This window comes from Anomaloglossus baeobatrachus, chromosome 3 (assembly GCF_048569485.1).
Source record: "Anomaloglossus baeobatrachus isolate aAnoBae1 chromosome 3, aAnoBae1.hap1, whole genome shotgun sequence".
Lineage (NCBI taxonomy): Eukaryota > Metazoa > Chordata > Amphibia > Anura > Aromobatidae > Anomaloglossus > Anomaloglossus baeobatrachus.
Genome location: NC_134355.1, coordinates 394,083,310 through 394,107,873, shown reverse-complemented (window position 1 = coordinate 394,107,873; position 24,564 = coordinate 394,083,310). Strand labels below are relative to the sequence as shown.

At 45.5% G+C, this 24,564-nt stretch overlaps 1 protein-coding gene across 2 annotated transcripts in view; it reads left to right on the top strand.

Moving 5' to 3' along the window:
• The window catches only part of COL19A1 (collagen type XIX alpha 1 chain), a 1,307,565-nt gene that overhangs the window by 235,430 nt on the left and 1,047,571 nt on the right, over positions 1–24,564 (top strand). For both annotated transcript variants that reach the window (XM_075340245.1, XM_075340246.1), the window contains exon 6: positions 806–1,078. In XM_075340245.1, the coding sequence (XP_075196360.1) occupies positions 806–1,078 (273 nt within the window). The remainder of the gene's footprint in view (positions 1–805; positions 1,079–24,564) is intronic.

Below are 24,564 nucleotides of genomic sequence, written 5' to 3'. Positions count from 1 at the left end.
TCCATATTACAGAGTTAATATAGCATTTTTTGCCAGATACTAGACAAGATTATAGGCTCAAAGAAGTAGAGGCTTATAGGAGTCTAGGGGTGCCCTATTAAGGCTACAGTTAGGCCTAAAATTTCTGGTATAGAACCATGTTAGTGAGCGATGAAAGTGATAGGTATTTTTTTTCATAAGTATTTAACCTAATATTTTCAGTAAAAACAGCCTAAAACTGTAAATGATTTGATGCCTGTAGAAGTTCCCATAGGCAACTCAGTAACAGTCATAAAACGTATAGTGTATCCTGAGTACCTTGCAATGGTAGTAATATATATTTGTGAAAAAAAATCCATCTCAAGTAGGATGTAGGTCGTCTTTAGTGAAAATTTTTAGGTTCCAGTCCAAGTTTCTAATCTCAGATCAGGTAAAACAAAATAATCTATAAAGAATTGTGAAAGTGAAATGATATTTTTAAGAGTAACTAAACTTTTGTAATTTTCTTTATGCAGTCACTTTAGATGCCTTCAAATCTTGGGAGCCCAGTACCTAAGACCCCACTTATTGCTCACACAGAACAGTGTATGGATGAAACAGATAGCCTATGACTCACTATTGTACTCCTCTCTGAGTTGTGCGCTTCTTCCTCCCAATCTGTACACTTCTTTGCCGTCTTTTGAACAATCAGCAGCGTTCTCAGGACCAATTCCACCACTGATCTACAGTCATGTAAAGTGCCTGTAACACATAAAAAATGCATACAAGTGAAAGTACTATTATTAATTATTTATTTATTATTAAATAATAAACTTTTGTTTTTTAGGATGCTATTCTAATTGATGGTGAGAAGAAAATTGTAGAGTTTACTGCTAAACAGGGTGGAACTACCTTGCATTACACCTTTAAAAGTCGAGAGCTCCATCATCTATTTGATCGTCAATGGCACAAGCTTGGAATCTGTGTTCAGCACAGTATTATTTCACTGTATGTAGACTGCAAGTTAATTGAAAGAAGACAAACTTCAAAGAAAGACCCTATTGACTTTCAAGGGAGTGCACTTATAGCAGGCCGTGAATCTGATGACAAACCTGTTGATGTAAGTAGTTGATATACAAATATGTTTGATAACACAAATATGCAAAATTTGAGTTTGCGAAAATTGTTTCAAATCCAATGACTGATATGTATGGTTTTTTTTATACCCTGATTTCAAATAACCAAAAATGTATACAATATTATCGTATATATAAAAATGTATTGAACTTTCATTCTGCAACTTTATTGGAAATTAATTCTTGCACCACTTTCTTTTCTCTCCAAAGCTTCTCTTAAAACCTTTTCTCTTATAGGAGGTCTGCGGACCTTCTGTGGGACGATACCTTGGTATCGTCATTCCATCTCCTTGATATCCTGATGAAATCTTTCTCCTTGTTATTTTTTAATATTACCAAGGTTTTCAGGAAAGTAACCCAAATGGAAATGTAAAAATTGTAATTTCAAATTTATCAGACAACCCAAGGCTTTGAAAGATTTCAGCATGTACTACATAATGGACTTCAATTTTGGATCTTTGTTGCTACCTAGAAATTTCTTCTCGTCTTCCTTAAAAGAGTCACCAGTAATCAGGCCCGGACTGACAGGCGGGAGGGGCGGGACTTCTCCCGGTGGGCTGGCCGGTGGAGGGGTGGGGGGCCGCCCCCCGCCTCTCCCGCACTGCCTGCTGTTTAAAATTATTTTGTGGCTGCCGCCACCTGCCGGCCTCCACTATAGCGGCGGGGTCCAGTGAGTGGCCCCCGCCGCCAATTTTCAATGCTGCTGGCCGCCGCCGGTATTATACCGCCAGTGCGCCACCACTGACGTCACTGGTCGCAGTCGCACAGCATCACTCACACAGTCTCTCACTCTCTCAGACCTGCTGCTGCGCTGCGGCCCGGCTGTGACGAAATCAGCCGTCGCCCAGCGCGTTCTTTGTAGGCGGAGAGTGAGAGCAGCTGCAGCCCACACATCTCTCTCTCTCCCTCCCACGAACCGGCAAAACGGCGGACACCGGTGGTGTGACCCCACCGGCCGGGACTGGCACTTGTCCCCGAGGAGCCCTGGATGTCTCGCTCCCTCCCTGTGTGCGCAGTGGCAGAGTGGAGGAGGCTGGAGCTGACCTGGCTGAGAAGACACCCGGCAGCCAGCGGACACTGGAATCTCTGCCCCGCTGCATCAGGCTCCTGAGCACAGCAGTAAGCCAACTCGCCAACATCTGGACTGGGGCTGCAGGGATGGGGGGGTGAGGGTGGCAGGTGGCACTGCTGGGCCCTGCCTGGGGGCCTGTATAACCCCTGCTGGGAGGCTGCCTGCTTGTATATAACCCCTGCTGGGGGGCCTGTATAATCCCTGCTGGGGGGCTGCCCGTATAACCCCTGCTGGGGGGCTGCCTGCTTGTATATAACCCCTGCTGTTTTTTGTGTTCCAAAACCAGTAGTGACTCAAAAACCCAGAACAGGAGTCAATCTTTCAATTATAGTTTTTCTCTGCAAGGTTCACTACTGGTTTTGGCACACAAAAACTGATCGGATCTGATCAGGAAAAAACTGAAGTGTGGACATAGCCTAACTTAGGTTACACAAAGCAATTATATTTCATTATTTCATTCACAGCTTGCTTTTACTGCTGTGAAATGGATCCAAACACTGCCAAAAAAAGGAAAGGTGGCACAGAGAAGGTCAGGGAAAAAAGGAAGAGGAGACTAGAAGCTGATGCTGCAAAATGTGCAAAGTTATCAGACTTGTTCTCACGTGGCACAACTGGTCAAGCCACAGCACAAACAGCTGCTAATCTGCCTCTTACAGAAACTGAAACTGAAATAACATCTCAAGAAGTAACTAGTTTAGATTCTTCTTCAAGTGATGCTGAACCAGAGGTTATATTAAATAGGGCGGTATTGGAGATCCCTCTCCACCACGTACTGCATCTGAGCCAGTTGCATCGGTATCCAGTATTGTACATGTGGATTCAACTGCTCAATCTGTTGCTCCATGTTCCAATGTGTATCCACCATCAGATAGTGCTTCTTCCAGTGTGGAACCCACCTCTGGAGAAAGCATCAACTATTTTGCACGTCCTTCAAAAGTCCAATTGTCTTTATTTTTGAAATATCACCCTAAACAAGATACACAAGATCCTAATTTACAAAAAGCCTTCTTTCCCAAAGATGGAACAAACCGAAGATGGCTAACTTATGACACTGAAAACAAATTATTTTTTTGTACTGTCTGTCTGGCATTTTCAAAATCTTCTTCAACTGGTCCATTCATGTATGGGTTCAAAGATCGCAAGCACGTTCATCAAAGATTGGAAGAGCATGAGAAAAGTCAAAATCACTTTAAAATACACATATAACATATGACCTCACTGATACTCCAATTGAAATGAATAACATTCCATACAAATAGACAAATGGTAGTTCAATCCATAAACAACAGTGTGTGGCATGCAGAGGACCCTTCTTAATCACAAAAATGAGGACAAATTACCTAGTGAAATAATTAATACCAAGGTAGTTAGCACACAGAAAGAGCCCTCAAATTGGTAATCCAAAGGTTGTATCACGAGTGAGGACTGTGACTGTATCAATGATATACAAATCCGGCCCATCCAAATGCCTCCCTAACACTATATCTGAAGTAATACAGATTATAAATAATAGTGTGGGATGATATAATAGATCAAAAATGGCCAGACACTGGGTGAGCTGGATGCAATTAGATGAAAAAAGGACACATGACATCAGATAACAATGTGAAACAACAAGTCCCCGCCAGGAGCTATATCTGTACCAATACAACCAGGAGCCGCTGATCACACTTGCTGCATAGCAATCTGTAGCATAGGGTGCCAGGAATGCCTAGGCTGACATGAATATAAGTACAAAGGGGAGTATAAAGGCTCTCCACCCATATAAAGTGCATGTGCCTTGGCACCTGCAAAGGAATATTTGCCAGACACAAGGGAGGATCACAAAGGCATACCCATTGACCACTCAAGCAGTGTGGGGGTCAAACAGGTGTGATTACCAGCCGGGCCCGGCGCAGTCAAAGTAATGCATGCACGGATTGTGCAGAGGAGTAAAAGCGAGGTCAGCAAGAAGCCCAACGCGTTGCGCTGACTAGCAGCTTCGTCAGGGGAAGCTGCTAGTCAGCGCAACGCGTTGGGCTTCTTGCTGACCTCGCTTTTACTCCTCTGCACAATCCGTGCATGCATTACTTTGACTGCGCCGGGCCCGGCTGGTAATCACACCTGTTTGACCCCCACACTGCTTGAGTGGTCAATGGGTATGCCTTTGTGATCCTCCCTTGTGTCTGGCAAATATTCCTTTGCATGTGCCAAGGCACATGCACTTTATATGGGTGGAGAGCCTTTATACTCCCCTTTGTACTTATATTCATGTCAGCCTAGGCGTTCCTGGCACCCTCTGCTACAGATTGCTATGCAGCAAGTGTGATCAGCGGCTCCTGGTTGTATTGGTACAGATATAGCTCCTGGCGGGGACTTGTTGTTTCACATTGTTATCTGATGTCATGTGTCCTTTTTTCATCTAATTGCATCCAGCTCACCCAGTGTCTGGCCATTTTTGATCTATTATATCATCCCACACTATTATTTATAATCTGTATTACTTCAGATATAGTGTTAGGGAGGCATTTGGATGGGCCGGATTTGTATATCATTGATACAGGCACAGTCCTCAGTCGTGATACAACCTTTGGATTACCAATTTGAGGGCTCTTTCTGTGTGCTAGCTACCTTGGTGTTAATTATTTCACTAGGTAATTTGTCCTCATTTTTGTGATTAAGAAGGGTCCTCTGCATGCCACACACTGTTGTTTATGGATTGAACTACCATTTGTCTATTTGTATGGAATGTTATTCATTTCAATTGGAGTATCAGTGAGGTCATATGTTATATGTGTATTTTAAAGTTTTTATGATGTCCTTGTCCCCTTTGACCCAATAAAATTTATTGTATATTAAAACATTGTATGATTCTGATGTGCGCCCCTATTATGTGTACTTTTTTCTCCTTCTTGCTTACATCACAAGATATAACATCAAAGGATCAGATGACCGTTATAATTCGGTATGTCACTAACCAAATTCATGAAAGGCTACTTGCAGTAGGTGACTGCAGATTAACCACCAGTGAAGCAATACACCAGCTTCTAATGAAAGTTCTCACTTCATGCAACATAGATGTGACTAAATGCATTGGAAATTCCACTGATGGAGCTGCTAATATGCAAGGGATTTACAATGGCTTTTCCACTTGGTTAACAACTGTCTCTCCTGGCCAAATACATGTGTGGTGTTATTCACATATCCTAAACCTAGTTTTGTCAGACACCACTAAGACTACTTTGCAAAGTGCATCATTATTTATGCTGCTCAATGATGTAGCAATGTTCATTAAAGACTCATATATTCGAATGAATTTGTGGGAGACCGTAAGCCAGGACCCTCTTCATCGCAAGCTTTCACCAATAGCTGAAACACGTTGGTGGTCAAAAGATGTTGCTTTGAAAAAGGTTTTTGGATCCTTTGGCAAGCCAGATTCTGCTTTATATGTCTACCTCATTGTGGTGCTTACAATTTTCCATACTTCAAGCAAGAATAATGCAGATGCTCGTGCAAAAGCGAAAGGATACTGTGACAGCCTTCTTCGATATCAAACGCTCATTACAGCCCAAATTTTTCTACGCATATTTCAACTAACCACTCCATTATCTAAGTATCTACACACATCGGGCATGGATATTTTAGCAGCTTATCGGATGGTGATGGACGTACAGGAGACTCTAAAAAGCTGTGCTAGATCATTTGATGATGTCAAAGAAGCTGCAAATAATTTTGTGAAATGGGCTAATGACCAGCTTCTGGAGAAATATGGAGAATTTAGCATTGAAATCGAAAATTCTATGCCTGAGAAAAGAATTAGAAGGAAAAAACGAATGGCAGGTGAAGTAGCGGAAGATGAGGTACATGCAAATGCAGTAACTGCATACGAGGTGTAAGTCCATAATGTAATCTTGGACGTTGTCACACAGAGCATGGAGAGACGTTTCTCAGCAAATGGGACAATATATACAGACTTTGCCTGCCTTGATCCAAGGAACTTTGAAAGCATAAGAGAAAATGGATTAAATAGTCCTGCTTTGGAAGAGACAAGCAAACTATTGATTACATTTGATGAGAGAGCAACACCCGAGAATCTTCGCAGTGAGCTGTACAGCCTGGCTTCGCACTGGGAGAAATTGAAGAAATCTCCATTAGAAGAATACAATATTAGAGTGGCAGTAGACACCAGTCCAGAAGATGAAAGCACTGATGACACCGAATTGGTGAATAAAACTTGCTCATCATGCAAGAACTGTTCTTTTTGTGTCTATCAGTTACTACAGCGCTACAATTTATTAACTGATGCTTATAACATCATTGGACAGGCATACAAATTTCTTCTAAGTCTCTCCATTACACAAGTTGCTTGTGAACGAAGCTTCTCGACTTTGAAATTTATAAAGAATAGATTAAGAAATAGCATGAATCAGAATCATTTAGAATCTTTCATGCTAATGGCTACAGAAAAGGACATACTGATGAAACTTGATGGAGATGATATTATTGACAAACTGTCTGAAAAAAGCAATCTGTTGTCAAGTTTGTTGATGCCTTAAGTAATCTGATATCACCATTCCTTTTTGATTACATTAGAAAAAGGATGTGCAATACGGTACTTGTACGAAGTTCTCTTTTTTTTACTTTGACATTGACTTTAACTCAGGAATGGTGTGTACTACCGTATACAGGTACATCACCACAGGTTTACTTTTAGGGAATGAAGGTAACTTCCTATTGTTCTGAAGGAATGTGCAAAGTAGCTGGCATATAGGTCCTTACAGTATTTTGTATGTTACATCAGTGTTTGTTTAGTTGTATGGGTTTGCGTTTTTTGAGTTGCACTTACTTGAATTCAGTTGCACTTACTTGAATTAAGCTAACGTAACGTGGCAGTATTGCAACAATTTATATGTTGTTTGTAACATAAATACTTCTATGCTGTAAAAATACGTTTTCTACATCTAGAGAGCTTGGAACACACTAGTATCATGTTTAAAGTTTTATTCCATGGAAATAACTTTCCAGGTATTACGGTGTATAAAATTGCAAAACAGTCATAGAATACTGATGCAATTAATCAGTGTTTGGAGATGTTATTTATTTTTGCTTCATAAATAATTTGACTACATACATAAGCTTGAGTGTTTCGATGACTTGGAAGCATTGCACTTTTGTTTTTAAAGGGGCTGTCCACTATACAGACAATGCCTTCTCAATTACTATGTTGCCCCTTCTAAATGACAGACTGTTACCAACTCTGGTGGAGCACCTTTCCAGCTACATCGGCGCTGGGTCTCCTAGGGCTTGCATGACATGTCACATGAGCCCCGCAGCCAATCAGCAGCTGCTAATGGACTGCTGAACTCTTATCCAGAGAAAGAGCAGCAGCACATCTGCTTATCAGTTTCCATGGTGGGTATGAAGCAGCCCATTGGCAACCACTTGTTAGCTGCAGGGCTGATGCAACATATTGTCATTCAAACCCCAGGTTACTCCATACCAAATTTGCTGAAACAGGGCCATCAGCAGAGGCGAGTATAGGTGAATATTATTTTACATGGGGTAATATATTAAGTGAGAATGGGATGTCTTGAGTAGTGGACAATCCTTGTATATTGCACATTTTTATGTCAATTTTTTTCTTTATGACATGCTGCACATATTTAATTGTTTTATTTTGAGAAGGATGATGTTAGTATATTCTATACGTTTAATAAAAAATATTTAAAACCATTACTCTTTTCTGTTATGGTAATTACACATATCTTTATGGCAAGTTCCAGCTACAGTACTGGTGCTGCATGCGTACAAGTATGTATTGCAGTGCTAAATTTACCACAATGCTAATGCAAATGGTTATTTTTTTGGAAAGCGATTTTTGCATGTGGGCTGCTTTGGTTTGAGTTCCAGGGCTGAATTTCAGTCCCAGTCCGGCCCTGCCAGTAATGATGAGCGAACCTGAACTGTAAAAGGTGGGTTAGCCTTGACTCTTTGGACAAGCCTGGCCTCGGCACGGGTGGAAACTTTCAAAGGCTGTCCAGGCCGTGGAAGGCTAACAGTAGTTCCATGAGCCTTCCACTTCCGGATGATGCTCCCAACAGTGGAGACAGGTAGGCCCAACTCCTTGGAAAGGGTTTTGTACCCCTTGCATAGCCTTGTGACCCTCCACGATCTTGTCTCTGATGGCCTTGGAATGCTCCTTTGTCTTTCCCATGTTGACCAAGTATGAGTGCTGTTCACAAGTTTGGGGAGGGTCTTAATTAGTCAGAAAAGGCTGGAAAAAGAGATAATTAATCCAAACATGTGAAGCTCATTGTTCTTTGTGCCTGAAATACTTCTTAATACTTTAGGGGAACCAAACAGAATTCTTGTGGTTTGAGGCGTTGAATAATAAATGACCCTCTGAATAAACTTTTCCCAATTTAAAAAAAAAAATAAAAAAAGAAATAACATTCTTTTTTGCTGCAGTGCATTTCACACTTCCAGGCTGATCTACAGTCCAAATGTCACAATGCCAAGTTAATTCCGAATGTGTAAACCTGCTAAATCTGCAGGGGGTTGAATACTACTTGTAGGCACTGTATACCTCTACATAGAGATCCCACCCCAGACTTCAAAGTGGGTTTATTGAAATTACTTGAGGAGGGTGTTCAGTCACCTAGAAGCGATTGATGAGGATTTACTAAAATATCTATATGTGGAACATCCCATTGTGCCAATATATCATGCATTACCAAAAATCCACAAAAATAAATTCCCTCCACCATTTAGACCGACCATTGCAGGAATCGGATCAATAACTGAAAAGTTGGGAGCTTGGGTAGATTTTTACCTACAACCTTTGGTTCAAGATCTGCCTGGCTATATTCGTGACACCAAATCGGTAATCAATGGTATGAACAATGTGGCATGGCAAAAAGATTATATATGGTTAACCTGGGATATAGAGAGCCTTTATCCCTCTCTCCCGCATAATATCATATTGAATAGTTTGACATATTTTTTACAGAAATATAGTTCTTATACTCCAGAAATTAAAGACTTTTTATTCTTATCAACAAAATTTTTACTCAAACATAATTTTTTTGAGTTTAATAAAAAATTATTTTTACAGAGACAGGGAGTTAGCATGGGGGGGAAATTTTCCCCCTCATTAGCTAACCTGGTAGTCGCAGTCTGGGAAGAAAATCATATTTTCTGTGAGTCAAATCCATTTAAAGACAATATAATAATTTGCGGTCGTTACATAGACGATTTGATAATTATATGGAGAGAGGGAATTTTTCAGCCAGAGCAACTTATCACATATATGAATAATAATATATGTAATCTAAAATTTACATCTAATACTCAGAAATCAAAATTTTTTTTTAGATATTAAACTGATAGGCCATGTGTATAATGGTTCAATTGAGATTAGTCCATATAGAAAGCCAACTGATAATAACTCCATCCTACATGCCAGCTCCTGCCACCCTCCGCATGTGGTAGGTAATATTCCCACGGGTGAACTAATCAGAATTCATAGAAATTGTAGTGACAATATAAATTTCATTAAGCAAAAAGATATAGTTTTTAATAGACTTCAGAATAGGGGTTATCCTAGGTGGACTTTGGACAAAGCAGAAAAATGTATTGAGAACACAAATAGACAGGATTTATTGGTGGATAATGAAAGAAAAAACTCTAATAAACGAAATTCATATACAACTTCATCAATAGTTTTTACTACAAAATTTAGTCCTCAATATAAAGACATAATCAAAATTATAAAAAAAACATATCCCACTTTTGAATCAAAACCCAATTTTAGCTACTACACTTAAAGAAAATTCTATTAAATTTGTCCCTAAACGGGCTACAACATTGGGAAATATTTTTTGTCCAAGTCATTACAAAAACCCTACTAGTCTGAATAATACCTGGCTCACACAAACAGGCTTTTTTAGGTGTGGTCACTACCCATGCAAAGTATGCCAGTATGTATTGAAGGGAGATTCCTTTAGTTCCTTTTCTACTAAAACTTGCTATCAAATTAATAAATATATGAATTGCAATAGTGAAGGGGTCATATATTTGATTGATTGCATTGTTTGCTGTAAACAATATGTGGGTTGCACGATAGGGCCACTAAAAAATCAGATTAGGCGCCATATTTCTGACTTGAACAAAATAAATCTGTGCGGCTCTTCTGCGGTTACTAAACCTTTTGCGATGTGCCATGGTGGTAATTTGAAAGGTTTCCGTTTTAGAGCCATAGAAAAGGTCAATAAATTAGAGAGGGGGGAGATTTCCACAGGAAAGTTTTTAACCGTGAATCCTTCTGGATATTTAAATTAAATACTAGGACTCCTGCAGGGCTCAACATACGCCAAGATATGATCATGCAATATAACTGACTGAGAAAAATTATTATTCATATAGAACTGTTTTTACATGAAAAGAGGAGAAAAGTTTTTTTTTTCTTTTTTGTATGTTTTTAAACCTTATAGTGTTCTTTCTCTATTTCCCTGCTGCAGGTATCCAACACATGTAGAGTAATTAATGATGTAATCAACTAATTGATTGTGGGTTGGATCCCTAGCAAAAGGGAAGACTGTTTGTATTATATATAGAGGTATTGTACCAGTTGTTATATATCCATGAATAAGAACTTACGACACTGCGTTATGTCGAAACGCGTTGGATGAACTGTGCCTTGTGAATGCTGTCTATCCATTTAAAGCGATGAAAATAAAGGAAAGTTTTTAATTCATCTGCCTGTGATCCGCTGGATTTTCGTTACTTTATATCTGCTATTATCCCCTTATGCCTGGGATTTCCATGCAGGATCAGCTGGTCTACTCCTCAGACTTACACACCAGAGCGGTGAGCTGGAACACGTTTCTTTTTCCATGCTTAGTGTGGCACACACAGAGACACAATGCAAAGATTGAGTCAACTTCTCCCCTTGCCACAGGTGAATTTCAATGAGCATCACATGCTTGAAACAAAGTTGTTTACCCACTACTTTGGAAAGGTGACAACAATTTTTTTCTGGCCCATTCTTGAACTTTTGTGTGAAATGAAGACCAATTTGCTTTTTTCTGGGATTTTTTGTTGTTGTTACAAAATATACAAAGTAAATAAACGTGCATAAGAAAATATGAATAATTGTAATAATTTTATAGGAGAAATTCTTTTTTTTTTTGTTTTTTCTTTAGAAAGGGTGCCAACGTTTTCAGCGATGCCTGTATATTTCTTAAAAGTAGAGATGAGCGAACCGGTCGCGGTTCGGCTCGAGGTTGGTTCGCCGAACGGACCTCCCGTTCGAATTCGGTTCGTCGAACGTTCGACGAACCGAACTCGAACTGCATAGGAAACAATGGCAGGCAATCACAAACACAGAAAAACACCTAGAAAACACCCTCAAAGGTGTCCAAAAGGTCACAAACAACTCACAACACATGGGAAAGTGACAAGGACATATACTCATGCGAAAACAAAAGAGCTGGACAAGGAAAAAGAGGAGGACACACAGATATATGAGTATATGCAAGGAAACATCGATTCCATTAATGTGCAACTTGAGCCCTGCTCATTCTTGGCTTCCAATCTTGATAAATTGCCTGAGCTCGCCACGTACGTCTTGGGGATCTTGTCGTGTCCTGCAGCCAGCGTTCTCTCGGAACCTGTCTTCAGTGCTGCTGTGGGTCTGCTGGCAGATAAGCACACGTGTCTGTCCACTGACAATGTGGACATGGCTCTCAGAGGACTTTTCTTCCCCTGGGTCAGCCAGGGGACGGGAAAGGCACGCGTATTTTTGAGAGTGCTTCATGCAAAGCATCTTTTTCTTTTTCAAAAGGGAGCTCAACCGATGCCAGTCAAGTGGGGTGTGTGTGGCCCAGTGAGTGGCAACCAGGGAGACTGTGGTTGGAGTCCCCTCGCTGTGTCTCTAAAAGAACCAAGATGAACAAGTCATGGCTCTCAGAGGACTTTTCTTCCCCTGGGTCAGCCAGGGGACGGGAAAGGCACGCGTATTTTTGAGAGTGCTTCATGCAAAGCATCTTTTTCTTTTTCAAAAGGGGGCTCAACCGATGCCAGTCAAGTGGGGTGTGTGTGGCCCAGTTAGTGGAAACGAGGGAGACTGTGGTTGGAGTCCCCTCGCTGTGTCTCTAAAAGAACCAAGATGAACAAGTCATGGCTCTCAGAGGACTTTTCTTCCCCTGGGTCAGCCAGGGGACGGGAAAGGCACGCGTATTTTTGAGAGTGCTTCATGCAAAGCATCTTTTTCTTTTTCAAAAGGGAGCTCAACCGATGCCAGTCAAGTGGGGTGTGTGTGGCCCAGTGAGTGGAAACGAGGGAGACTGTGGTTGGAGTCCCCTCGCTGTGTCTCTAAAAGAACCAAGATGAACAAGTCATGGCTCTCAGAGGACTTTTCTTCCCCTGGGTCAGCCAGGGGACGGGAAAGGCACGCGTATTTTTGAGAGTGCTTCATGCAAAGCATCTTTTTCTTTTTCAAAAGGGAGCTCAACCGATGCCAGTCAAGTGGGGTGTGTGTGGCCCAGTGAGTGGCAACCAGGGAGACTGTGGTTGGAGTCCCCTCGCTGTGTCTCTAAAAGAACCAAGATGAACAAGTCATGGCTCTCAGAGGACTTTTCTTCCCCTGGGTCAGCCAGGGGACGGGAAAGGCACGCGTATTTTTGAGAGTGCTTCATGCAAAGCATCTTTTTCTTTTTCAAAAGGGAGCTCAACCGATGCCAGTCAAGTGGGGTGTGTGTGGCCCAGTGAGTGGCAACCAGGGAGACTGTGGTTGGAGTCCCCTCGCTGTGTCTCTAAAAGAACCAAGATGAACAAGTCATGGCTCTCAGAGGACTTTTCTTCCCCTGGGTCAGCCAGGGGACGGGAAAGGCACGCGTATTTTTGAGAGTGCTTCATGCAAAGCATCTTTTTCTTTTTCAAAAGGGGGCTCAACCGATGCCAGTCAAGTGGGGTGTGTGTGGCCCAGTTAGTGGAAACGAGGGAGACTGTGGTTGGAGTCCCCTCGCTGTGTCTCTAAAAGAACCAAGATGAACAAGTCATGGCTCTCAGAGGACTTTTCTTCCCCTGGGTCAGCCAGGGGACGGGAAAGGCACGCGTATTTTTGAGAGTGCTTCATGCAAAGCATCTTTTTCTTTTTCAAAAGGGAGCTCAACCGATGCCAGTCAAGTGGGGTGTGTGTGGCCCAGTGAGTGGAAACGAGGGAGACTGTGGTTGGAGTCCCCTCGCTGTGTCTCTAAAAGAACCAAGATGAACAAGTCATGGCTCTCAGAGGACTTTTCTTCCCCTGGGTCAGCCAGGGGACGGGAAAGGCACGCGTATTTTTGAGAGTGCTTCATGCAAAGCATCTTTTTCTTTTTCAAAAGGGAGCTCAACCGATGCCAGTCAAGTGGGGTGTGTGTGGCCCAGTGAGTGGAAACGAGGGAGACTGTGGTTGGAGTCCCCTCGCTGTGTCTCTAAAAGAACCAAGATGAACAAGTCATGGCTCTCAGAGGACTTTTCTTCCCCTGGGTCAGCCAGGGGACGGGAAAGGCACGCGTATTTTTGAGAGTGCTTTATGCAAAGCATCTTTTTTTTTTTCAAAAGGGAGCTCAACCGATGCCAGTCAAGTGGGGTGTGTGTGGCCCAGTGAGTGGCAACGAGGGAGACTGTGGTTGGAGTCCCCTCGCTGTGTCTCTAAAAGAACCAAGATGAACAAGTCATGGCTCTCAGAGGACTTTTCTTCCCCTGGGTCAGCCAGGGGACGGGAAAGGCACGCGTATTTTTGAGAGTGCTTCATGCAAAGCATCTTTTTCTTTTTCAAAAGGGAGCTCAACCGATGCCAGTCAAGTGGGGTGTGTGTGGCCCAGTGAGTGGCAACCAGGGAGACTGTGGTTGGAGTCCCCTCGCTGTGTCTCTAAAAGAACCAAGATGAACAAGTCATGGCTCTCAGAGGACTTTTCTTCCCCTGGGTCAGCCAGGGGACGGGAAAGGCACGCGTATTTTTGAGAGTGCTTCATGCAAAGCATCTTTTTCTTTTTCAAAAGGGAGCTCAACCGATGCCAGTCAAGTGGGGTGTGTGTGGCCCAGTGAGTGGAAACGAGGGAGACTGTGGTTGGAGTCCCCTCGCTGTGTCTCTAAAAGAACCAAGATGAACAAGTCATGGCTCTCAGAGGACTTTTCTTCCCCTGGGTCAGCCAGGGGACGGGAAAGGCACGCGTATTTTTGAGAGTGCTTTATGCAAAGCATCTTTTTCTTTTTCAAAAGGGAGCTCAACCGATGCCAGTCAAGTGGGGTGTGTGTGGCCCAGTGAGTGGCAACGAGGGAGACTGTGGTTGGAGTCCCCTCGCTGTGTCTCTAAAAGAACCAAGATGAACAAGTCATGGCTCTCAGAGGACTTTTCTTCCCCTGGGTCAGCCAGGGGACGGGAAAGGCACGCGTATTTTTGAGAGTGCTTCATGCAAAGCATCTTTTTCTTTTTCAAAAGGGAGCTCAACCGATGCCAGTCAAGTGGGGTGTGTGTGGCCCAGTGAGTGGCAACCAGGGAGACTGTGGTTGGAGTCCCCTCGCTGTGTCTCTAAAAGAACCAAGATGAACAAGTCATGGCTCTCAGAGGACTTTTCTTCCCCTGGGTCAGCCAGGGGACGGGAAAGGCACGCGTATTTTTGAGAGTGCTTCATGCAAAGCATCTTTTTCTTTTTTCAAAAGGGAGCTCAACCGATGCCAGTCAAGTGGGGTGTGTGTGGCCCAGTGAGTGGAAACGAGGGAGACTGTGGTTGGAGTCCCCTCGCTGTGTCTCTAAAAGAACCAAGATGAACAAGTCATGGCTCTCAGAGGACTTTTCTTCCCCTGGGTCAGCCAGGGGACGGGAAAGGCACGCGTATTTTTGAGAGTGCTTCATGCAAAGCATCTTTTTCTTTTTCAAAAGGGAGCTCAACCGATGCCAGTCAAGTGGGGTGTGTGTGGCCCAGTGAGTGGAAACGAGGGAGATTGTGGTTGGAGTCCCCTCGCTGTGTCTCTAAAAGAACCAAGATGAACAAGTCATGGCTCTCAGAGGACTTTTCTTCCCCTGGGTCAGCCAGGGGACGGGAAAGGCACGCGTATTTTTGAGAGTGCTTCATGCAAAGCATCTTTTTCTTTTTCAAAAGGGAGCTCAACCGATGCCAGTCAAGTGGGGTGTGTGTGGCCCAGTGAGTGGAAACGAGGGAGACTGTGGTTGGAGTCCCCTCGCTGTGTCTCTAAAAGAACCAAGATGAACAAGTCATGGCTCTCAGAGGACTTTTCTTCCCCTGGGTCAGCCAGGGGACGGGAAAGGCACGCGTATTTTTGAGAGTGCTTCATGCAAAGCATCTTTTTCTTTTTCAAAAGGGAGCTCAACCGATGCCAGTCAAGTGGGGTGTGTGTGGCCCAGTGAGTGGCAACCAGGGAGACTGTGGTTGGAGTCCCCTCGCTGTGTCTCTAAAAGAACCAAGATGAACAAGTCATGGCTCTCAGAGGACTTTTCTTCCCCTGGGTCAGCCAGGGGACGGGAAAGGCACGCGTATTTTTGAGAGTGCTTCATGCAAAGCATCTTTTTCTTTTTCAAAAGGGGGCTCAACCGATGCCAGTCAAGTGGGGTGTGTGTGGCCCAGTTAGTGGAAACGAGGGAGACTGTGGTTGGAGTCCCCTCGCTGTGTCTCTAAAAGAACCAAGATGAACAAGTCATGGCTCTCAGAGGACTTTTCTTCCCCTGGGTCAGCCAGGGGACGGGAAAGGCACGCGTATTTTTGAGAGTGCTTCATGCAAAGCATCTTTTTCTTTTTCAAAAGGGAGCTCAACCGATGCCAGTCAAGTGGGGTGTGTGTGGCCCAGTGAGTGGAAACGAGGGAGACTGTGGTTGGAGTCCCCTCGCTGTGTCTCTAAAAGAACCAAGATGAACAAGTCATGGCTCTCAGAGGACTTTTCTTCCCCTGGGTCAGCCAGGGGACGGGAAAGGCACGCGTATTTTTGAGAGTGCTTCATGCAAAGCATCTTTTTCTTTTTCAAAAGGGAGCTCAACCGATGCCAGTCAAGTGGGGTGTGTGTGGCCCAGTGAGTGGAAACGAGGGAGACTGTGGTTGGAGTCCCCTCGCTGTGTCTCTAAAAGAACCAAGATGAACAAGTCATGGCTCTCAGAGGACTTTTCTTCCCCTGGGTCAGCCAGGGGACGGGAAAGGCACGCGTATTTTTGAGAGTGCTTCATGCAAAGCATCTTTTTCTTTTTCAAAAGGGAGCTCAACCGATGCCAGTCAAGTGGGGTGTGTGTGGCCCAGTGAGTGGCAACGAGGGAGACTGTGGTTGGAGTCCCCTCGCTGTGTCTCTAAAAGAACCAAGATGAACAAGTCATGGCTCTCAGAGGACTTTTCTTCCCCTGGGTCAGCCAGGGGACGGGAAAGGCACGCGTATTTTTGAGAGTGCTTCATGCAAAGCATCTTTTTCTTTTTCAAAAGGGAGCTCAACCGATGCCAGTCAAGTGGGGTGTGTGTGGCCCAGTGAGTGGCAACCGGAGACTGTGGTTGGAGTCCCCTCGCTGTGTCTCTAAAAGAACCAAGATGAACAAGTCATGGCTCTCAGAGGACTTTTCTTCCCCTGGGTCAGCCAGGGGACGGGAAAGGCACGCGTATTTTTGAGAGTGCTTCATGCAAAGCATCTTTTTCTTTTTCAAAAGGGAGCTCAACCGATGCCAGTCAAGTGGGGTGTGTGTGGCCCAGTGAGTGGCAACGAAGGAGACTGTGGTTGGAGTCCCCTCGCTGTGTTTCTAAAAGACCCAAAATGAACAAATCATGGCTCTCAGAGGACTTTTCTTCCCCTGGGTCAGCCAGGGGACGGGAAAGGCACGCGTATTTTTTAGAGTGCTTCATGCAAAGCATCTTTTTCTTTTTCAAAAGGGGGCTCAACCGATGCCAGTCAAGTGGGGTGTGTGTGGCCCAGTTAGTGGAAACGAGGGAGACTGTGGTTGGAGTCCCCTCGCTGTGTCTCTAAAAGAACCAAGATGAACAAGTCATGGCTCTCAGAGGACTTTTCTTCCCCTGGGTCAGCCAGGGGACGGGAAAGGCACGCGTATTTTTGAGAGTGCTTCATGCAAAGCATCTTTTTCTTTTTCAAAAGGGAGCTCAACCGATGCCAGTCAAGTGGGGTGTGTGTGGCCTAGTGAGTGGAAACGAGGGAGACTGTGGTTGGAGTCCCCTCGCTGTGTTATACATGCTTTTAGAAGGGCATGACATGGCTTGGAGGTTGACTTTCATAAAATGCAAACTGTTGGCTACCAAAATGCTGCCTTTCCAACAACTGTGGTTATAGGCAATGAGGAACATACTGATGAAGATGAGACGCAGATACCCGATTGGGATGACAACTTAAATATTCGGTCAGGGCAAGAAGAGGCTCGGTCTGAGGGGGAGGGGAGTGCAAACACAACAATTGATGATGAAGTTCTAGATCCCACCTACTGTCAACCCCCAGTCAGGCACTCGAGGAGGTCAACAGAGGCGGTGGAGGAGGATGCAACCGACGACGAAATTACCTTGCGCCTTCCTGGACAGAGTCGGAGCACTGGTAGCACGTCTACAACTGCATCCTCAGCCACCACTCTGCCTATGAGCATTATTCGGGGTGCATCAACAGGTCGCATGGCCTCTAAGCCTTGCCTAGCCTGTTCCTTTTTTGACATAGAAAAAGATCGCCCAAATCATGTGATATGTAAAATTTGTCATGATTCTCTTAGTAGAGGTCAAAACCTCAGCAGTTTGACAACTTCTTCCATGAATCGTCACATGAATAAATATCATAGGTCCCGGTGGGAAGCTCACTGTGCTGCAATGCGGCCTAGCGGAGCGAACCATCCACCGCCCGCCCCTTCCAGTGCATCCGCGCGCTCTTCATCTTCTAGGACTGTGGGGACAGCTGTCACACCTGTTTTTCCACGCAAAACTTCCACCACTGTAACCGCAACAGGCAGTTTGCTTGGTAGGTCGTCAGTTGGTTTGGAAGGGGAAACAAGTGAGTGTGTACAGCTCTCTCAGACATCGATAGCACCTACGTTGGATGAAGGCAACATCATGTCTCCGCCTGCACTTTCCTCACAAACCTGCATTTTTCCAGGGACACCCTACTCAACACCGTCTACACACAGCAGCCAGATCTCTGTCCCTCAGATGTGGTCAAATAAAAGGCCACTTCCTCCGACCCATGACAAAGCTAAGAGGTTGACTCTATCCCTCTGTAAGCTGTTGGCTACCGAAATGCTGCCTTTCCGCCTAGTGGACACACAGGATTTTAGAGACCTTATGTCTGTCGCTGTGCCCCAGTACCAGATGCCTAGTCGCCACTACTTCTCTAAGAAAGGTGTGCCCGCGCTACACCAGCATGTCGCACACAACATCACCGCTTCCTTGAGAAACTCTGTGTGTGAACGGGTGCATTTCACCACCGATACTTGGACCAGTAAGCATGGACAGGGATGTTACATGTCGCTGACTGGGCACTGGGTAACTATGTTGATAGATGGTGAAGGGTCTGCTGCACAAGTCTTGCCGTCCCCACGACTTGTGTGTCAATCCTCTGTCTGTCCAAGTTCCGCCACTGCTTCTGCATCCTCCACCTCATCTGGGTCCTCCACCTCCGCCCCAAGCCTGCCTGGTCAGGCCACCAGCGTTCTCACTGCGCAGAAGGAATCACGCACCCCTCATTACTATGCTGGCAGCAGAGCGCAACGGCATCAGGCGGTCTTTAGCTTGACATGTCTTGGGAATAAGAGTCACACAGCTGAGGAGTTGTGGTCAGCTCTGCGGTCCGAGTTTAATAAATGGTTGTCTCCACTCAACCTGCAGCCTGGTAAGGCCGTGTGCGACAATGTTGCAAACCTGGGTGCGGCCCTTCGCCTGGGCAAGGTGACACACGTGCCTTGTATGGCTCACGTGTTGAACCTTGTTGTCCAGCAATTTTTAACACACTATCCCGGCCTAGATGGCCTTCTGACCAGGGCACGTAAACTGTCTGCAGTGCTCACTTCCGCCGTTCAACCGCCGCAGCTGAGCGACTTGCATCGCTCCAGAAGTCTTTCGGCCTGCCGGTTCATCGCCTGAAATGCGATGTGGCGACACGCTGGAATTCAACTCTCCACATGTTACAGCGACTGTGGCAGCACCGCAGAGCCCTGGTGCAATACGTCATGATGTATAGCCTGGGCCAACGAGATGCAGAAGTGGGGCAGATCACCCTGATGGAGTGATCTCAGATCAAGGACCTATGCACCGTTCTGCACAGTTTCGACATGGCGACGAATATGTTTAGCGCTGACAATGCCATTATCAGCATGACGATTACAGTCATTTACATGCTGGAGCACACGCTAAACACTATTCGGAGTCAGGGGGTGGGACAACAGGAAGGGGAGGAACTACAGGAGGATTCATATGCGCAAGACACAACAACATCACCAAGGTCCAGACGTTCATCATCACCAACGCGGCAGGCATGGGACCATGGGGGACAGGGATCAACAAGGGCGCATGGTAGCAGGCGAGATGTTGAGGAAGGTGCAGGAGGACATGAAGATATGGAGGACGAACTGTCCATGGACATGGAAGACTCAGCGGATGAGGGAGACCTTGGTCAAAATTCAGTTGAAAGAGGTTGGGGGGAGATGTCAGAGGAAGAAAGAACGGTTAGCACCTCTATGCCACAAACACAGCGTGGACTTGGTCCGCATGGCTGCGCAAGACACATGAGTGCCTTCTTGTTGCACTACCTCCAACATGACCCTCGGATTGTCAAAATTAGAAGTGATGATGACTACTGGCTTGCCACACTATTAGATCCCCGGGACAAGTCCAAATTTTGTGACATAATTCCACCCATAGAAAGGGACGCACGTATGCTGGAGTATCAGCATAAGCTGTTACTCGATCTTAGCTCGGCTTTTACACCAAACAACCGTGCAGGTGAAGGGAGTGATTCTCCCAGTTGTAACTTGACAAACATGGGACGGCATCGTCATCTTCAACAGTCTACCCGTACCAGTAGGACCGTATCTGGTGCTGGTAACAGCAATTTTATGGAATATTTTCATAATTTTTTTAGACCCTCCTTTGCAAGGCCACCAGAGACAACAAGTCTGACACATAGTCAACGGATAGAGAGGATGATACAGGAGTATCTCCAAATGAACATCGATGCAATGACTTTGCAAATGGAGCCTTGCTCCTTTTGGGCTTCAAATCTAGAAAAATTGACAGAGCTCTCCAGTTACGCCTTGGAGATTTTGTCGTGTGCAGCTGCCAGCGTTGTCTCTGAACGTGTCTTCTTCAGTGCTGCTGGGTGTGTGCTGACAGATAAGCGCACGCGTCTGTCCAGTGACAATGTGGACACACTGACGTTCATCAAAATGAACAAGTCATGGATCCAGAAGGAATTTACTACCCCTGTGTCAGCCTGGGGAGAGTAAATGCTTGTGGATTTGGAATGTGCTTGATGCAAATCAAAACATCCTGTTTGCAACTAGGGCACAAGTGCTGCCACTGATGGGGTGTCTGTGTGCCCAATGTTGGGAAAAAAGGTAGACTCCGCTTGGAGTAACCCTTGCTTGATGTGTTTTTTAAAAATGATACAAGATGAACAGATCTGAAGGCAAGATGAAGGCAACATCATGTCTCCGCCTGCACTTTTCTCACAAACCTGCATTTTTCCAGGGACACCCTACTCAACACCGTCTACAGACAGCAGCCAGATCTCTTTCCCTCAGATGTGGTCAAATAAAAGGCCACTTACTGCGACCCATGACAAAGCTAAGTGGTTGACTCTATCCCTCTGTAAGCTGTTGGCTACCGAAATGCTGCCTTTACGCGTAGTGGACACACAGGATTTTACAGACCTTATGTCTGTCGCTGTGCCCCAGTACCACATGCCCAATCACCACTGCTTCTCCAAGAAAAGCATGCCCGCGCTACACCAGCATGTCGCACACAACATCACCACTTCCTTGAGAAAATCTGTGTGCGACAGGGTGCATTTCAACACAGATACTTGGACCAGTAAGCATAGACAGGGTCATTACATGTCACTGACTGGGCACTGGCAAACTATGGTGAGAGATGGAGAAGGGTCTGCTGTACAAGTCTTGCCGTCCCCACGAGTTGTTTCAATCCTTGTTCTGTATGTAGAAGTTAATACACTGCTTCTGCCTCTTCAACCTCGTGTGGGTCCTCTACCTTGGCGCAAACCCTGTGTGGTCAGGCCACCCTTCCTTGCAACTGCGCACAAGGACTACCACACACCTCCTTACTATGCTGGCAGCAGAGCTCAATGCCATCAGGCGGTCAAAGCTTTACTTTGAAATGTATGGGAAATGTGAGTCACACCGCTATTACAGAGAATAGTAGTCAGGCAGGGTCAAAACATTAATTGAGGAACAGGAACAGAATGGGACGGCCAGGAAAGAATCAGAAAACAAGCAGAGTTGAAATGCGTATCGGCCAACAAGGTACATAAACAGCAAGCAGGAAAAGTAGTCAGGTAACAAGCACACAAAATCATAAAACTGAACTGGGGGTAAAATTAACCAGAGGTTCATAGCTATGTCTGGCAGTGGTCTGCAGACAGGATGGGCATAAAAAAGGGTGTGGTGTCTTCCCATTGGTTGTAGCTGAATGATGGTATTTCATCTGTGAGATACCCACCAGCTACATTCAGCCAGAGATTCTGCATCTGTCAAGGTAATGCAGCCCAGTGGGTGAGCATAACCTGCGTCCACCTGCGCCGCTGGCATCGACTACTCTCACATCATCAGCACTATTCATGAAAGGAACACGTTGTCACCTGGCAACCGGAGTACAAATTGACGGAGCGGACTACGTTGGTGACTTAACAGCCGTGTGCGGCAATGATGAAAACCTGGCTGCGGGCCATCCTCAGGGCAATGTGACACACGTGCCTTTTAGGGCTCACGTGTTGAACCGAATTCGCCAGCAATTTTTAAAACACCATCACGGCCTACATGGCCTTGTGCAGTGGGCACGCTCGCTATGTGCTCACTTCCATCGTGCGCACACAGCAGCTCAACAACTTTCATCACTCCGGAAGTCTTAGGGTCTGGCAGTTAAACGCCGTAAATGCGATGTTTCGACACGCAGGAATTGGAATCTGCACATGTTGCAGCGTGTGTGGCAGCACCGCAGAGCCCTGCTGAAATACGGTAAGACATATAGCCTGGGATAACTTGATCCAGAGGTGGTGCAGATCACGCTGCTGGAGTGGTGTCAGATCAAGGACCTATGCACCCTGCTACACAGTTTTGAAATGTCGACAAAGATGTTTAGCACTGGCAATGTCATTCTCAGCGTGACAATTCTGGTCATCTACATGATGGAGCACACTGTAATTATTATTCTGAGTCAGGTGTTGGGACAAGAGGAAGGGGAGGAAGTACAGGAGGAGTCATATGCGGAAGGGATAACAAGATCTACGAGGTCCAGATGGTCAGCGGCACCTATGCGGCATTCATGGTGAGGGAGAGGGATTAACAAGGGCGCATAGTATCAGCAAAAAGTGTTGATGAAAGTGCAGGAGCCCATGAAGAAATGGAGGACGAACTGGCGATGGGCATGGAAGACTCAGCAGATGAGTGAGAGCTTGCTCACATTTCGGTTGTGCGAGGTTGTGGGTAGAGGGCAGAGGAAGGATGCACGATTCTCACCTCTCTGCCACCAACACACCAAGGACTTGGTCCTCCTGGATGCACAAGACACATGAGCGCCTTCTTGCTGCACTACCTACATGACCCTCGGATTGTATGAATTTGAACTAATCCTGAATACTGGGTTGCCACACTGTTAGATCCCCGGTACAAGACAAAATTTGGCGAACTAATTCCTGCCATAGAAATAGACGCACGTATACAGGAGTATCTGCAGAATGTGGTACGCAATCTTAGATCTACTTGTCCACTAAACACCAGTGCTGCACAGAGTGAATCTCAACGCTTTGTCATGGATAGGAGGAAATGGTCTTTTACTTGTCCACATCGGAGGGACCGAGGGATGGCTGCTGTGCTGAGATGGCGTTGAGTACGGTGTCCCTGCACAGTTGCACTTTTGGTCATATCCCAAAATGAGTTGAAAAAGGACAGATGCTGTTGGAAAGGGGAACAGGTGTGTTGGAAAGGGGAAAAAAGTTTTGGTCCGTGGATTTGGTGGTTAAGCAACTGTAACATTTGCTGAAGAAACAACATCTGTTACAGTGGGACTGGCAGATTTGGATAAAGCGGTATATAATCTGTGACCGCTATATAACGAAAATTAATAAGAAAAGAAAGAGAAAGGTATATATCCCCATCAGCAGTCAGTGTCCACCGTGCTCCCAGTTGGAAAAGGAGAGGTTGGCAACTTGAAGGTTTGGTGGAGGATACAGAGCTGTGTGGCTATGAAACTAATAGTAGCCTGAACCGAGTTAGACGCCATTCGGATCTGGAGACTGTGAGCCCTGTTAGCGTCACAGGGTCCACATGCCCACCCAGCCCAGGAACTCCCTGTTAACAACACAGGGGCCATTGAGTACGCTGACCGTGTGCGTAGGGGCCACACCTGTGGACAGCAGGCGCATCAGCAGCAGCAGGCCTGTTAATGCCACTGGGCTGCACAAGCAGGACTGTTAGGACAGGAGCTGGTCTTAACCGTTCTGCGTTACCAACTGTGGTGGTGGCCTGCATCCACCACCCGATCCCTGCCTACCTCTGGCCTAAAGCCGCAATGGGTTCAACACATGGAGGTGTGCTCTTTCGGAGCATAATAGAAGACTGCGCACCTCCTTGTTGGCTCCAGCCCCTTTTATAACCTGGGTCCGCCCCAAACCAGGGTGAACCACAATGCACCTCCTGGAGACAAAAGTAGAGTGACACGTCATGAGTGGCATAACTAGCGTCCTATTTGGAAACGCAACTTCAATGATGACCTCATGGCTGCCATGACCCAAACACCTCACCAGTCATCGTCTGAGCATCAATAATGCGGTGACAAGTCATAGGTGTGGGCCTCTGCAAGCCATTTGGGAGGACACCTGATGCCCTGTGGTCTATATGGGACCCCCACATCAGGGCCAGGGCCAAAGAGTTCATTACCGGACCTAGTCTCTGATGCAGGAAGTGCCTGAGCATGCTCAGTAGCATGAAATACAGTCTCTGAAAAAAGACTATCAGCTTTAGCATGGTGTCTATGCCCAAAACAGGACTTAGACCCGGCACGGAATGCAAGCACCTGTGCAAAGAGGCTTTTCACACTTAGTGTGGGAGCATGCGCTGTATCCCGAAATGAAAACTTAGCGTCAGGAATGGCACAGTCAGGCTGAGCATACTCACTAGGCGAAACACTGTAATTATGCTGCAGCTGGGGTACATCGGCACACGCATGCGCA